The 14,810-nt window shown below is 24.1% G+C and overlaps 1 protein-coding gene across 4 annotated transcripts in view; it reads right to left on the bottom strand.

Annotated features, from left to right (window-relative positions):
- The window catches only part of LOC101241756 (rac GTPase-activating protein 1), a 65,316-nt gene that overhangs the window by 24,694 nt on the left and 25,812 nt on the right, over window positions 1-14,810 (bottom strand). For 2 of the 4 annotated variants that reach the window (XM_065810498.1, XM_065810500.1), the window contains exons 5-11: window positions 14,548-14,702; window positions 11,930-11,999; window positions 9,497-9,547; window positions 8,041-8,085; window positions 6,994-7,032; window positions 3,650-3,691; window positions 1,931-2,087 (exon numbers count right to left, since the gene is read on the bottom strand). In XM_065810498.1, coding sequence (XP_065666570.1) covers window positions 1,931-2,087; window positions 3,650-3,691; window positions 6,994-7,032; window positions 8,041-8,085; window positions 9,497-9,547; window positions 11,930-11,999; window positions 14,548-14,702 — 559 coding nt within the window. The remainder of the gene's footprint in view (window positions 1-1,930; window positions 2,088-3,649; window positions 3,692-6,993; window positions 7,033-8,040; window positions 8,086-9,496; window positions 9,548-11,929; window positions 12,000-14,547; window positions 14,703-14,810) is intronic. The other 2 variants (XM_065810499.1, XM_065810501.1) reach the window with 1 other exon arrangement.

Below are 14,810 nucleotides of genomic sequence, written 5' to 3'. Positions count from 1 at the left end.
AAAATTTCCATGATATTTATCTTGCTGATGTTCTTTGTGAAAAAAAAAAAAAAAAAAAGCATTCAGAAGAACTCAACACTGATAATACCTGATAGACTCTGATGATAATAAAGGTGAGGAATGGCAAAAAAAAATTAGACAATAACAGTGCGATTAATTAGGTACCAATCAACAGTATGATTGAATTTTTGTGAGACAAAAAAAAAATTGAAAACTTATTCATCTTACCAAAAATAATATTCCTCAACAATGTCGTTTGAAAGAGTTATTAAACAAAAATCAATGATTCTTGATGCGAAGATAAGATGGAACTCTTTGATCAAAATCAATTCATGATATTTGCAGATAAAAAAATGTTAAAGGTCCTTTTCAATATAAAAAAAACTCTGATATCAGTAGACTTTTTAGATATTTAGGCAATTCAAATGGTTATGTTAAAATTACTGAAGACTTAATTCTTTAATATCCAAAAACAAAAGATCTTTTAATAGGAACTTTTATGGTACAATTGAAAATTGCTAATCTTAATTGGATATTGTCAATTAAGTGATTTAAACAAGGGAACTGCTCCAGAATCTAAAGATTCATTTTTAAAGTAAAGTTGATAAGCTTTATGAATACTTATCTGACAATGTTTAACTTTACCAGCTAACAATTTAATACTTTAAAAGTTATTAACAAAGAATTTGCATTGTTTGAAGCTTTAAATGATCAATAAAATGATTAGAAATCTTTAAATTAGGCTATTTCTGGTTTTCAACTTTCATATATAAAATTAGAAATATGTTTTAATCTATTAGCTTATTCACTACCATTAATTGTTGAAATTATCGATACATACTTTTCAAAGTCAAGTTTAACCAGAAATAAATAGTTTTCACGCATTTGGCTGAAGCAATTTGTTTTATTCTATATAAAAAAAACTTATTAAACTATTTGAATCATTTATATAATTTTCTAAAGTCATATATTTCTTGGTACCACAATAATTAATTATCCAGTTTACTTGTTGCTTACTGCTAGTTCATAAATACAAATTTTTTATGAACTAGCTATATATCTAATCCATTAATACAAAGTATTTATGAACCATTTTTTCAAGAGTTTTGATACCAAGCAGCAGAAGTATATGTTACTTGCTTTTTGTTCTAATGTGATAACTGAACTTTATCACAACATATTGCTAAATACTTTTTTTAATTTTTGTTAAAATGAAAATTAAAAAATTTATAGTTTCAAAAAATTGTTTCAATAGAATAATTAGCTGAAAGTCAAAATTCTACATTACAAGAAGTTGCTTTACGGCACTATGTAGATAATACTGGATTCAGCATGCATATAACAATTGATCACTAAATTAGATTTGTTATTGTGTTTAACAATTTTGAAAAAGAAGTGTACAATTTTTAGTTTGTTACATATAAAGATAAAAGTAAATTATGCTCAAAAACTTTTAATGTTTTATTGTTTCTGTATGGCTGTCTCTGGCATTTAAAAGACTAATCCAATATTTTTTTTGTAAACCTAAATTTGATTTATGTTGAAATTGAAAACAAAAGAAATGCTTTGAAAGTTCACATGGTACTGCCAAAGATTTTCATTCATAAATTTAATTATATAGAAGATTTTTCTTAATTGAAGGATAGAAACTTATAAAAAGATTTATTGCTAGTATATCTTACCAATTAATATCTCTTAATAAGGTTGTTTTTAAGGCAGAATGAATAAATAAACATATTAGAAATTTGTAAATAACATTATTATTTATATAAATAACATTATTAATAAATATTATAAGATAACTGATTCTTCCAATTTAAATTATAGCTGAATTTAAATAACAGACAATAAGACAACAATTTTAAATCAACTACAGTGACCCTTTCAGCTTTGGTTAGATTGATGATTTTTTTTTCAAATAAAAACCTACTGCTTGTGGCAGATTCCTTCAAATGTTGACGTGAAGGTAAGCGCTTTTCCTGTGGAGGAGGTCTTGGAAATTCATGATCGAGCCTATCTGTTAAGTGAAGATTTTTGTGTGGGCTTGTTTCTTTTAACTGCACATGTGTTTCAACAACGTGTGAAACCTAATTATAATAAATCATATAAATAATAATTATTTGCCATTATAGCAAGTTATATTACATATTTTGTTTAGTATTTTATATGTTAGTTTATGTTTCTTTGTTTGATATATACTGTTAATTTCATTTTCATTAATAAACATATTCTGTCCACATTAGGACAATTCATTTAACAATATTTTTTAAAACAGTTAGCAGTTTAACACTATATTTTACTTAACGCCTCACTTTAAACTTTACTTAGATTTTGAAGCACTTATCTGAAAGTTAAAATTATTTTCTAGAAATTTATATAATTAATTTTAAATTCAACTTTTTAAAATATTCTTCACATTCTGTATTATGCAACACTAAACTATATTTAAATTTAACAATGGTGCTTATATTTTATTTATACACCTCTATATATACTTAGTATATATAGGTGTACAATATTGTTTTATCATATAGGTGTACAAATTTATGAAAATTAAAAGTATAAAAGTTATTCATTTAAAGTTTATTTTATAATTTTAGTTTTTTAATAATAAAAAAAATTAATGGAATGTTTTAATAGTGAAAATTTTCAATATATTTCAAAAAAAAAAAAAAAACAATATGCATAACACTGACATCTATACCTGAATTTCAAATAGAAGCTTTAAAAAAATCAAATTTTTAAAGAAACTCCTAACTTCCAATACATTTTTAAAAACAAAACATAGTGTAAAAAAAAAATTCCAGCTTGGTTTATTAGACTAAAATGGCTTAAGTTGACTTTAGCCATTTTAGTATAATCTTAAACTCTTTAAAACAGATGCGCTTTTACAAACACAATCAACAAACCTAATAATTCTATATAATGATGTAATTAATATGGTAATAGATTAATAGTAGAATATTAAGCTCACATTCAAAAGGTTTGAGATTCAAACACACCTTACACGTCTGGAACAATTTAGAAATTCAATGCCTTTAACCTGTTTCTCTGCTCAGCGGCCTTGTTTAACAAGGTTCGAAGTTTAGACTTATAAGAGAGCTAGAAACAAAATGAAAATTTTTTTTTTAAAAAGGCCCCATTTTGGAGCCTTAAGGAGGTGAATTTAATTTTAAAAAAATCACTTTTATAAATTTCTTTAACGTGTTTTTAAACTTTAAAAGTTTAATTTTTTTTTAAGTTTATATATTTTTTCTTGGTTTACACACTTATTATTGTGTTTTAATCAAAGAAATTTAGCTTCAATGTTTTTTTTCTAAAAAAACATTTTCCCCAACAAACGCAGAATGGGTTGAATTGTCCCATTAATGCTCAAATTTTTTTTTTTTTTAATTTATAAAAAGTGAAAAAATTGGAAAAAATAAACCTGTCATTTTATGATAGCAATCTTCAGTAAAGAAAAAAAGAAAAGAAAACTTCTATTTATGGTAACTAATAAAAACAATAAATATTATGCTTCTAGAGAAGATTTAAATTGTTCTCGTACAAGTATAAATATTGTTTGCTAACTAAAACTTTTAGTACCGACTTTCAGATAAGCTATGTTCTGTCACGTCAACTAAAATCTCAAACTAAATAGACTAAAAACCTTGTGAAACCTGCGTCTTCTGTTATACTTTTGCAGAGTACCCTATAAAATTTGAAACAGACAATTATTGACAACAAACATAACACTAACCAATTTTTTTTTAATAAGCCAGGCAACTAAATTTTAATTTATTTTTTTAATTCAAGAGATTAAGAATTCAGGTATGTTGAACTTAGTAAAAATAAATAAATTGTATTACTTTGTATTTTACATTGTCTAAGCTCATCATAACTGAACACTTAAAAAAAATTTTAAAGCATTTTAAACATTAATTTTATTATTTTAGAATTTATTTTTAAATATATAAAGACATGTACATTAGGATGATCAAATTTTTTCTTTTTAAATTTTAGCTCAAAAAAGTAGATATTGAAAAATATTTTTTGAAATGATTTTTATTTTATATGTAAGATATATTATGGATAAAAATGCACTTGATGAACAGTTTGCAAAAATTTTGGTGAGTAAAAAAAATTTATTTTATTTGTATTTGAAGTTAATTTATTACATTTGAACCAGTTGGATATTTTTAGAAGTTTAAAATTCATAGTATTAAAGAGTTTTAAAAAAATATCACTGATACAAAAATAATTTGTTTTTGGTTCGATAAAAAAACTTGAAACCATTTTAATGACACTGCTATTTATTCTATGTTTAAGTTTATAAAGCAAAATATTGCAATTAACATATTAAATGCTCTAGATACAGCATACAGTAGCTAACTTCACCTTTAGCAACTATTAAGCATACAGTAGCTAGGTTTACCTTTAGCAAATAATATTGTCAACTATTGTCAAAAATATTTTGGAGCAGTTTGGGAAGAAAGGAAACTTATTATAAACTACAAATATTATTTTTAGTTATACATTTAATCAAGACTGATGTTGTACCTTTTATAATTATGGAGATTAAAATATTACAACATCATTAAATGAAAATTGTTTGTTTTTTTTAATACTTATGTAGTTAGGATGAGTTCTACATTATAGAAGAGTTAAAGCAAATTTTCACAACTGGATGGCCTTCCTGGCCTGTTGTGCAGATCATATTTATCAGATTGAGTATTTTTATTGTAATACTACCACCAGAAGAATTACCATCTATAGTTTGTGAGCTTATCCTTCCCTTACCCAAAATTGGGGGTAAATAAACTGGGGCTGATATATAAAATTTTCTTCTCCTAGTTAAGTTGTCTCTAACATAGCTAAAGAGTCTCACTTGCTCGAATATAGGATCAGTTTAACATCTTAACCAGCACATAAGTTATTAAAGGATTTTGTGTCGATTCATAAAATACAAGAACGATTACTATACTCTACTCTGACAATCTATAAAACTGTAATGGTTCGAAAAGTTTTAGAACCATTACAGTATTATAGATTGTCAGAAACAATTTTATAACAATGCGTTTAATTAGTAGTACATTTACAAAATGCAACCACATATCAAATATAAAAATAATCTAGGCGTATATATGTATACTATGTGCAGCACAACCATTAGTTCAGATTAATTTGTTGGTAAGATTTTGAAGAATTATATGAAACAAAACTTTAAAGTCAAAATATCTACGAGACATCAAAATAATAAAAAATTAAAAAAAAAATAGAAGTAAAAGAATGTATTTTGATAATAATTGTTATAAAATTTAAGTTAATAAACAATAATCAAAAATATTTTGATAAAATTGCCATCATCGATCAACCCCAAAAATCATTTACTTTAAACTGTCAACCAACAAATCAATAACAATTTCACTTGAGTTTTAGACTTGGTTATATCTCAGACGATGAGTTGTAACGCATGTTGAGATTCAGTTATATCTAAATCAATCAGTAATGCTTTACTAACATTTACTTAAAATTTTTATTTTGGCTACTCAAACAATATTTAAATTTGTGTTTTGTGTCGGTTAAACAAATCATAAATCACTGCGGTGTGTTTGATTTAAAGTTTTAAAAATAACATAACAAAAATTTAAATACATTAAACTGTAACAGAAGCCTTAATACCAACTAAAATTCAATTAAATTCCAAGTAAAATCTTTAAATATGAGATTTAGATGATTACTTTTTAAATTATTGTTTTCATATAACATACACTAACAACATATTTAATATTGCAAAATACACACATACTCACAATTTAATAATATGAAAAAAAACTATGCAAAAGTTGCTACCACAATCACAACAACAAGAAAGGCATCAAATTGTGTGTCTTTTTATAAGTAAAACCTAATAATAAATCAAAATATATAATCAACCTAAAATACCATCTAAATAAATTATAAAATAATTTGTTATGACTTACTGTCATAAACATTGGTTATTAATCTTCTTAATGGTAGCATCACAAAAAAAATTTTTTAGTCAGTTAATAACTTCAGTCAAGACAGACCGCTCTGCTACTGGTAATATATAATCCAGTAAAATTTGCTTCATACAGGGTAGGGAAGGCTCCTTAGCTGGGTTGAAAACAACTTACCTAGGAGAAGGAAAACTCTGATATAAAACTCTTCAATTTAATTGTGGGCAAGGGTAATAAAGATCAAAGTCATGATGGTCTTCCTAGTATCACAATAAGATATTTATTAATGATTAGCAAAACAAGTTAATGCCAGGAAAGGCAACCAGTTATAAAAAATTTTTCTGTGTCATGTACAATTTTTCTGTGTCATGTAATTGAAAAATGACATGAGAATAAAGCATGAGAATAAAAAAAAATCCTTATCTACAACACAGGTTAAAAGCAGAAAGGTCATTAAATTAAACATATGAATGTAAATTTTTACAAATGTGTTTTAAGGCTTTTTTAGAGATAAAAGTAATTAATACTAAGTTTTTTCATTTTTAAAAAGATATATCAAACAGTTCCTTTAACAGGTTATAACACTTTTTCTTTAATGAAATGCATCAATTTTATAAGCTTGTCAAATTTAGTCCTTTTTTAGTAGTCTAATCATCAAGTAAATATAAACTCATATAGGAACTTTTAGACTTTAAAAATACTTTTTAATAAAAAGTTATTTTTTTGAACATCCTAATGTACACAACTTCGTTTTTTTAAAAGAACATTTAAATTAAGTTCACAATTTAAAACTTAAGAAAACTAATTTTAAATATATAATTACAAAATGTAACTGATACTTAAATAGTTTAAACAAAATATTTTAAATATTTAAAAAGAAAATCTTTTCAGTTTTTTTTTATTATTATCTTATAAGTTATAAATAATTATGAGCATTAATAATTTTTAGTTAACTTTAAAAAAAAAAATCAATAATCTTATTAGATCACACTGTAGTCAGTTGAAGTATGTAAAAGATTCACAAGATACATACCTCTTCTGTAACTCTAGTCCTTTTAATATATTCAGGATCCTAAAACAAACACCATTTGATTTGAAAAAAAAAACAAATTTATTTTTGCAACAAAAACCTTTAAAAGAGACACTCTATCATTAAATAGCAGTATTTTATTTACATTACATTTAGAAGCATCATGCTTCTAAATGTAATGTAAATAAAATACTGCTAATTAATGGAAGGTTTATTTTTTATAACAGTTAAGTTTTTTTTTTAAGACTGCAGCCTTTAGAACAATCCCAGGAAACTAAAAATTAATTTTCACTTGACTACATTTTGTAAAACCTCAAGACAGCCTTTAACAAGTCTTGTATAAACATGTATAAAATAAAACCAATTTTATTTTATACATGCTTAACTTAGTTTCCAGTTTCCTCAAGGTGTAAAAAAAGGTGATTTCAGATCAGATTAATCAATGTTGTAAATTTTTGCAACAGAAAATATTGAAATAAGACTAAACTAGTTTTTAAAATAAACAAATCTCTTACAGCAGATAAAGCTTGTTGAAAACGCTTTTTGTGTGTTTGAAATCTTTTGCTGGGTTGTGTTACAATCAAGAAAATCTTTTTTATTTTGGAGTTATTTTATCAAATAAGTCAAACTATTTTAATATTTATCTAAACACTTTTTTTATAAATTAACTTTGTCTTTTATTCACAATAGATTGCAGCATAATTTATATTAAGATATAATTATTGAATGCTATGATAAAAACAAAGTTCGCAGTTTTTAACAAACATACCTTGTTTTCAGTTTTAACAAACTGAAAATTTGTTGCACAAAAATATTTCCAAAGTTAGTGTAATTTACACTTAATTTGCGTCTTTGATTACATTAGAAATATCACACTAAAACAGTAAGATCGTTTAGACTATAACTTTTTTTTTTAAATAAATTCTGTCTAAATAGCGGGTCTTTTAAACATGATTTGATCTTATGGTGAATAAAATCGTATGTAAAATATAACAGAAATCAATACAATAAAAACAAAAGCTTTAAATTTATACCAAAAACAAATTATACCTCACTAATCTCATCTGTCTCTAACAAAGGAGCTGATGGTCTTCCCTAATATGTACAAAATTATATTTTACTACTATAAAAAAAAAAAAAATTTTTATAAATATTAAACATTCTTAAAAATGTTTACATATTAACAGTCCTTAAAAATTAATGTCAATAAAGGTATTTTAATAATTTTCAAAGTAGTACAAAAGGAAGTGGTGAGCCAATCATTAAAGTGGGAAAGTGTTATAAAAGAAATAAGATATAAAATACTTTATTGAAAATTATAATTTGGCAAGTATTTATTATTTTTTCAGTAAAATGACATTATTTTATAATAACAGATATAATAATTGATTAAAAATAGTGATAATAATATACTTATTTACAAATATATTTTTTTAATAACTATTTTTAACAAAAGTCATTTTGACCATCTTTTTGAGCAACAAAACCCAAAGAATATTAATAACAAGTTTGCAATTTAGTATATTACAAATACTTTTAAATATCTACTTTGAACTTTTTTAATTGTTTTAAATAACAAGGCCAAGTGATTATTAAGTAAAAATTTTATTAGCTTGGAAATTAAAGTGTATAAAAAATAACTACATAAAAATTAATTAACCAAATCATTAAGAAAAATTAATTAACAGAATTTCAAAAAGTTTAATTGGAATTTATAGGAAAATCTTTTAACAAAAAAGTTTAATTTTAATAAAATATCTATTAAACCTTGTTTTTTGTTGTTAAGTAGAAAACAATTTAAGCAAGGAAAATATTATCAGCAACAAATTACAAAAATTGACTGTATGGTAGTTTAAAATATCTTTAGTTAAAGGTTCTAACTTTTAAATATCTTCAACAAATATCTTTGGATCAACTCAAAGATTGGCATTGCTATTTTTAAAAAATTGTAAAATAAAATTTATTTCTTTACTATTAATTTATACATTTGAGTTGTATTCAAATACAACTCAAATGTATAAATTAATTTAGATTAGCATGTAAATGTTTAAACAGCAATTTAACAATCTTTAAACTATTTTTTTTTTAACAAAATAAAAACTTTTATAAAGAGTTATAGTTATTTATTTATTTAAGAGCTATAATTATTTTTCTATATTATAAAGAGAAAAAATTATAGTTTTTTTTTATGTGCATTTTTTATAAACAAATTTAATAAGAGAATTTACAAATTTTATAAAAGTAAAAAAAAATTTATTCGAAAACTTTTCTTAATTTTGGTTAATGGCTATGTATGCCAAAACTGTTATTTATTGATTTATTACCAAATGATCATTAACAATCTGTTTTGGTGTGAAAAATTTAAAACGTATATATAAAATCAAATTTTCTAAAAATATAAAAACTTAGAAAACTTTTAATTTGTAAATACTTAATTTGATTTTATAATTTAAATAAACAATAGATTGATTTAAAACAATTATTAATTACTATATTATAAAAATACCCTTTTGTTAGACTTTCCTTTGTGCGGTCCCATAGAACTTCCTGTTTCATCCTAAATGTTTATAAAATTATTTTATGAAAGAGAGTGGCATAATTAATGAATTTACTTCTGCTACAAATACAAAGGTTAAAAAACTAATAAAACAACTTTTACCTACCTAAATTAATGTCCAATAACCAATGTTTTCTATTTTAAAAAATGCCCTTAGCCAAGAATTATATTGAAGCTTATTTTTTGATGACAATTTTTCAATAGTACTATTAGTTAACTAACAACATACAAACATCAAGTGTACAAATATATTTTTAAAACTAGAATTATTAAATGTCAAGCTTTCAAACCAGATTTAAATTTTTTAAATGTCAGTCAAAATCACAAAATTGAAAAATGGAACAAGAAAACAATGAACAAAAAAATTAAAAATAGAACAGGAAAACAATACTATATACGAAGTATGATTTAATAAATAATATTATTGTCTGTGAATGTATATATATGTATGTATGTATGTATGTATGTATGTATGTATGTATGTATGTATGTATGTATGTATGTATATATATATATATATATATATATAAATATATATATATATATATATATATATATATATATATACATACATACATACATTCAGACACACACATATGTGTATATTTGTATTTATGTGTGTATATACATATATATATATATATATACACACACACATATATATTTACATATGTACATATATACACACATTGTGTGTATATATATATGTATATATTTTATATGTATTGTGTTTATATTAATTTTTAGATTAAAAAAATTTAGTTTTTGACTGCTTGTTTTTAGTAAACTTTTATATCATTAACTCAAAATTCTGACAAACTAACTCATTACAGACAGTGGCTGAGGATTTCATTTACTGGTGTTCGAAATTTTTTTTTTTTTTACTGTCTTTGTAATGAAAGGAGTTTTGTTCTGTGATTTGTGTTTTTTCAAATTGTTACCTAATGATTATCCAATCAGAAGCAGTTATTTATTTAAAAATTCTGCTTGTTATAAACACAAAATTATAGCTTAGATTTTTAAAATTTCTTGCTCATTCTGTATTTCATTGGTCTTAAAGAATTTGCCAATCATGCATAACACAAACCATATTTGTCCTATAGAAAATACCATTCTGAGCAAAAGAAGAAACTTTAAAGTGTACACTTAATTTAAAAAAATATTTTTTTATGATGCATTTCAATGCAGTATTGCCTTTCACTGAATTGCAGCAAATAATTGTTTTCCTATATAGCATGACTCAGATTTTCATAAAAACAATCAATTCAAGTTATGTTTCGAAAAAAAATTTTAATTTTTATATTTGTTTTGTAACTTCTTACCATAATACTGTATTATTTTTTTCTTTTTTTGCTACTATACCCCAAGGCAAAAAAATCTTGCTACTCTGTCAGCCATTATGGATTTGTGATATCATTATAAAAAAAAATTTAAACAGATTTGTTCAAATTTTAGAAACTTTTCAAAAATGCAAAACATCATATACTTAAGACTTTTACTTTTAATGATATTTATGTTTTTGAAAGACTCCTCAAAAAGTTGCTATTTTTTCTGTCTGGAAAGACTTTATGTTAATATAACAAAATCTTGTATCTTAAAATTCCATTTGAATAATTTGACAACTTTAAAGTATAGATTTTTAAGAACAAGTTTTTGATTTATGCTTATAACTTTTTGAACAACTTTTTAAAGTGGTAACTCTTTTAAAATAAAATAAAAAACCTTATAGGCTTGAGTAAAAATACTCTTAACTTGTAAAAACAGATTTTATACTTGAATTTTAAAATTTCATCATAAGTATTTTGTAATATTTGTTAATTGAGCGGTAATAATTGTATCGCATTATTAAATATAAAAGTATAACATAACTAATGCTTTCAACAAGAATTATTGTTATTATCTTTTTTCAAAATAAAAAGTAAACTTTGTACATGTTAAATGAACCTAATAAACAGAAGAAATTCAACAATAACTATTTATGAATGTAAAGAAAAAAAAATTATTCCAGAACTCATATTAAGAGTGTTATTGAGGACACATAATATGTGTTTAGTTTTAAAAACTTAATAAAAATATATCTATGTTATATATCTATCAATATAAAAGTTAAAGGTTCTTTTGTCACATAAGTAAATGACTAAATTAGTGCTACTTTATAAGACTAAATCAGTGCTATTTTAAAAATAAAAATTTTATAAATTTATTTAGCAATAATGATAAATATTTATTGAATAACTCATAAATGAAGAACTGTTAAACAATAAATAAATACAAACAAGCTTATTTTACTTCAGAACTCATTGACTTAACACAATCTAACATTAAAAACTAAAATCACTGCAACTAAAATTTAGGAAAATATTTTTTCTGTTGTTTCCCTACCAATATATCATCATCTGTCATATCGTAATCTGATGGCGACAATACACTACCAGACTCTTCAAATGTGTAGCTATAAAATACAATAACATTTTTTTAATTTTATATATATAAATACTTTAGAGCAACATTAAGAAATGAATAAAATGCAATGCTATGCAATTAAAACCTATAGTACAGAAAAATTTACAAGTACAATTATTTATTTTCATTTTAAAACTCTGGCAATCTTTTAAATCTAGGTTCATTTACTGCACTTGTAAACAACAATGATTTAAAACTTTGGAAGGTTCGATCAATAGTTCAAACCTCATTTTCATGCATTATGCAGACAGATTTAATACATGAAACGAGAACTCTAAAACTTATGTCTAAAATTAAAATTAAATATTTTGAAAACATCTTTACAACATTTTTAATAGAGTGATGGAATTTTATTGTTGTGTTTTTTTACAGCAATGGTTATATTTTAAAGGTTATACATGGATAAGTAATACCAACTGCTCATTTTTCTTGGTTGCCATGCATTTAAAAACATTAAAAAAAAAAAAAAAATTAAATTTACAGCATGCCTGTACATTACAAGTAATATAGGTATGACTAGTAATGTAAATTGGTTATAGAATCATAGAGGGCTTGTATTTTTTTTAGAATATACTATGCAAACTAATTTTTTTATTATCAACATGACAACTTAAACATCAAATATTTTTAAGGTAATACTTGAGCCAATCCATTTGAAACCATCAAAAAGAAAAAAAAGATATTATTTTTGTCACCCCTGTGCCTAACCCTAACATCATTTGCGGTCTATATTAAATAAATGATGACTGAAAATTTTTTTTGAAAGCTCTCACTGCTGCTGTAGCAGAAATGAGATCCTTTTCAAGCTTAAATAGGCCTGTGAACTTTATCTCAGATAAAACTCATTTTTTTTCAACTAATGCTTATTGCAATAATGTAGATCTTCCAATATTTATGAACATGATGAGCCATCTACACTTTGTCTTCTAGGATAAACTCTTACTTCCAATCTTTTTTGGAAACCATATCAAATCCATTGCAAAATTAGAATCTGATAAGGTTGCATCTCTTTATTGTGTTCGTCATTTTCTTACTCTGGATTCTATACTTAATCTCTATAAATCTTTAATTCGTCCTTGTATGGAATATTGTTCTCATATATGGAGCAGATCTTTGAATAATGCCCCCCTGATACTGCCCTTTGATTCATAAAGACTACAACAGTTACATGCTTGACTTGGGGGTATACATATCCATCTATTTACCTATTTCTTGTGAAATCAGGTTTGAATCCTTCGACCATTCTTTTATGTGCTTCTGCTTAGCACCTCTTTATTCTATCACTTTTCTCTTTGCTCTCTATCATTCTCCTTCTTCTAAAGACTGCACTCTTTTAGATGAAAATTCTGATCAAATTGATCATGTTCTCTCTCTTCACCCCTCTGCCAATATTGTTGTTATTGGTGACTTTAATGCTCATCACACTGAATGGCTTGGCTCTGGCGCCACTGACCCTGCTGGCAATAAAACCTATAAGTTCTGCATTTCTCAATCTCTCAACCAGACAGTTAACATTGTGACTCATTTTCCTAAAAACCCTAATCATTTACCTTAACTCCTTGATTTATGTCTGTTTTCTGATCCTAGCTTGTGTTCAGTTTCTGCATGCAGGAATAGAAACTTAAACTCCTTCTCGTTGGTTCCAAGTCAAGCCTCATCTCCCAAAGTTATGTAAGACATTTAAATCACTTCAGCTTTTGTCTTACAAAAGTGTTCTTTAGAACTCTTTTAAATTGTCTCTTAATTGTAAATTAAATAAAAATAAGTGCTTGATTGAGTCTTTTTTTCCTGTCTGCTGGAAATTGGCATGTGTTGTTCTAATTTTAAAAAAAAAAGTTTTTGAGATTATAAAATTGTTTCTTTCTAACCACTTTATTAAAGTTATCCTCAAAGGCCAACTCTCTTCTTTCTAAAATTCTCCGATTTAGCCAAACCTTGGATAAATTTCTTAGGATAACTTGAACTTTTTGCATGGGAAATAAAGAAATCAAAATACCTCAATTAAAATTTTCAATTTAAAGTGCGCTGAAAAAACCAAACTAATTTAAAAATTGAAATTTAGAAAATTGAAAATAAACAAACCATAAACTGAAAAAAGAAATGAACTTAACGAATGATAAAATAAATAAAAACCAGAAATAATAAAAGCATAAAACTAATATATTTTTTAATTTAGAAGCGTTGTTAAATTTTCAAACAAAAGTTTTATCTACTTAATAGTCCATTTAATTAAAAAAATGTATAAATAAATAAAAAACTTGCTTTTTATCATGGTTATAATTTTAGGTCTGACTTTTATTGCTAAAAGTTGTTAAAATTTTAAATATGGCTTGAATAGCATAAATTATTTACCTATAACTATTTACTTGTTTAATTTATTTAAAATTATCAAAAAAATAATAATTATTTAATTTATTTAAAAATTATTAAAAAAAATTGCCTTTAAAAATTCATTTTTTTGCAATATAAAGTATTAAAGTATGAGCTTCAATATGTTCAGTTTTGTTATTTATTTAAAAAAAAAAGTATGGTTTTACCTTTGGTTCATAAGTCCCACCTCCCCATGTCTATTATTGTTTGCAGAGCTATAATTATTCAAAGATTGAGCAAGTGCTTGTCTATCAACAGAACTCAATTGATGTGTATTATCTTTATCCAGCAGCAATTCTTTAATTAACTGAAGTTGACGAGCCTGTAGATAGATAATAAAGAATATATTAATAAACTTTATTGACCCAAATACTTTCAACACTGCATATTTATTTAATGTACATGTTTATAATAGCATTGTTTTATTTAA

The sequence above is a fragment of the Hydra vulgaris genome, chromosome 11 (genome assembly GCF_038396675.1).
Source record: "Hydra vulgaris chromosome 11, alternate assembly HydraT2T_AEP".
Lineage (NCBI taxonomy): Eukaryota > Metazoa > Cnidaria > Hydrozoa > Anthoathecata > Hydridae > Hydra > Hydra vulgaris.
Note: the sequence above shows the minus strand (reverse complement) of the source record. Positions and strands in the feature narration are given on the sequence as shown.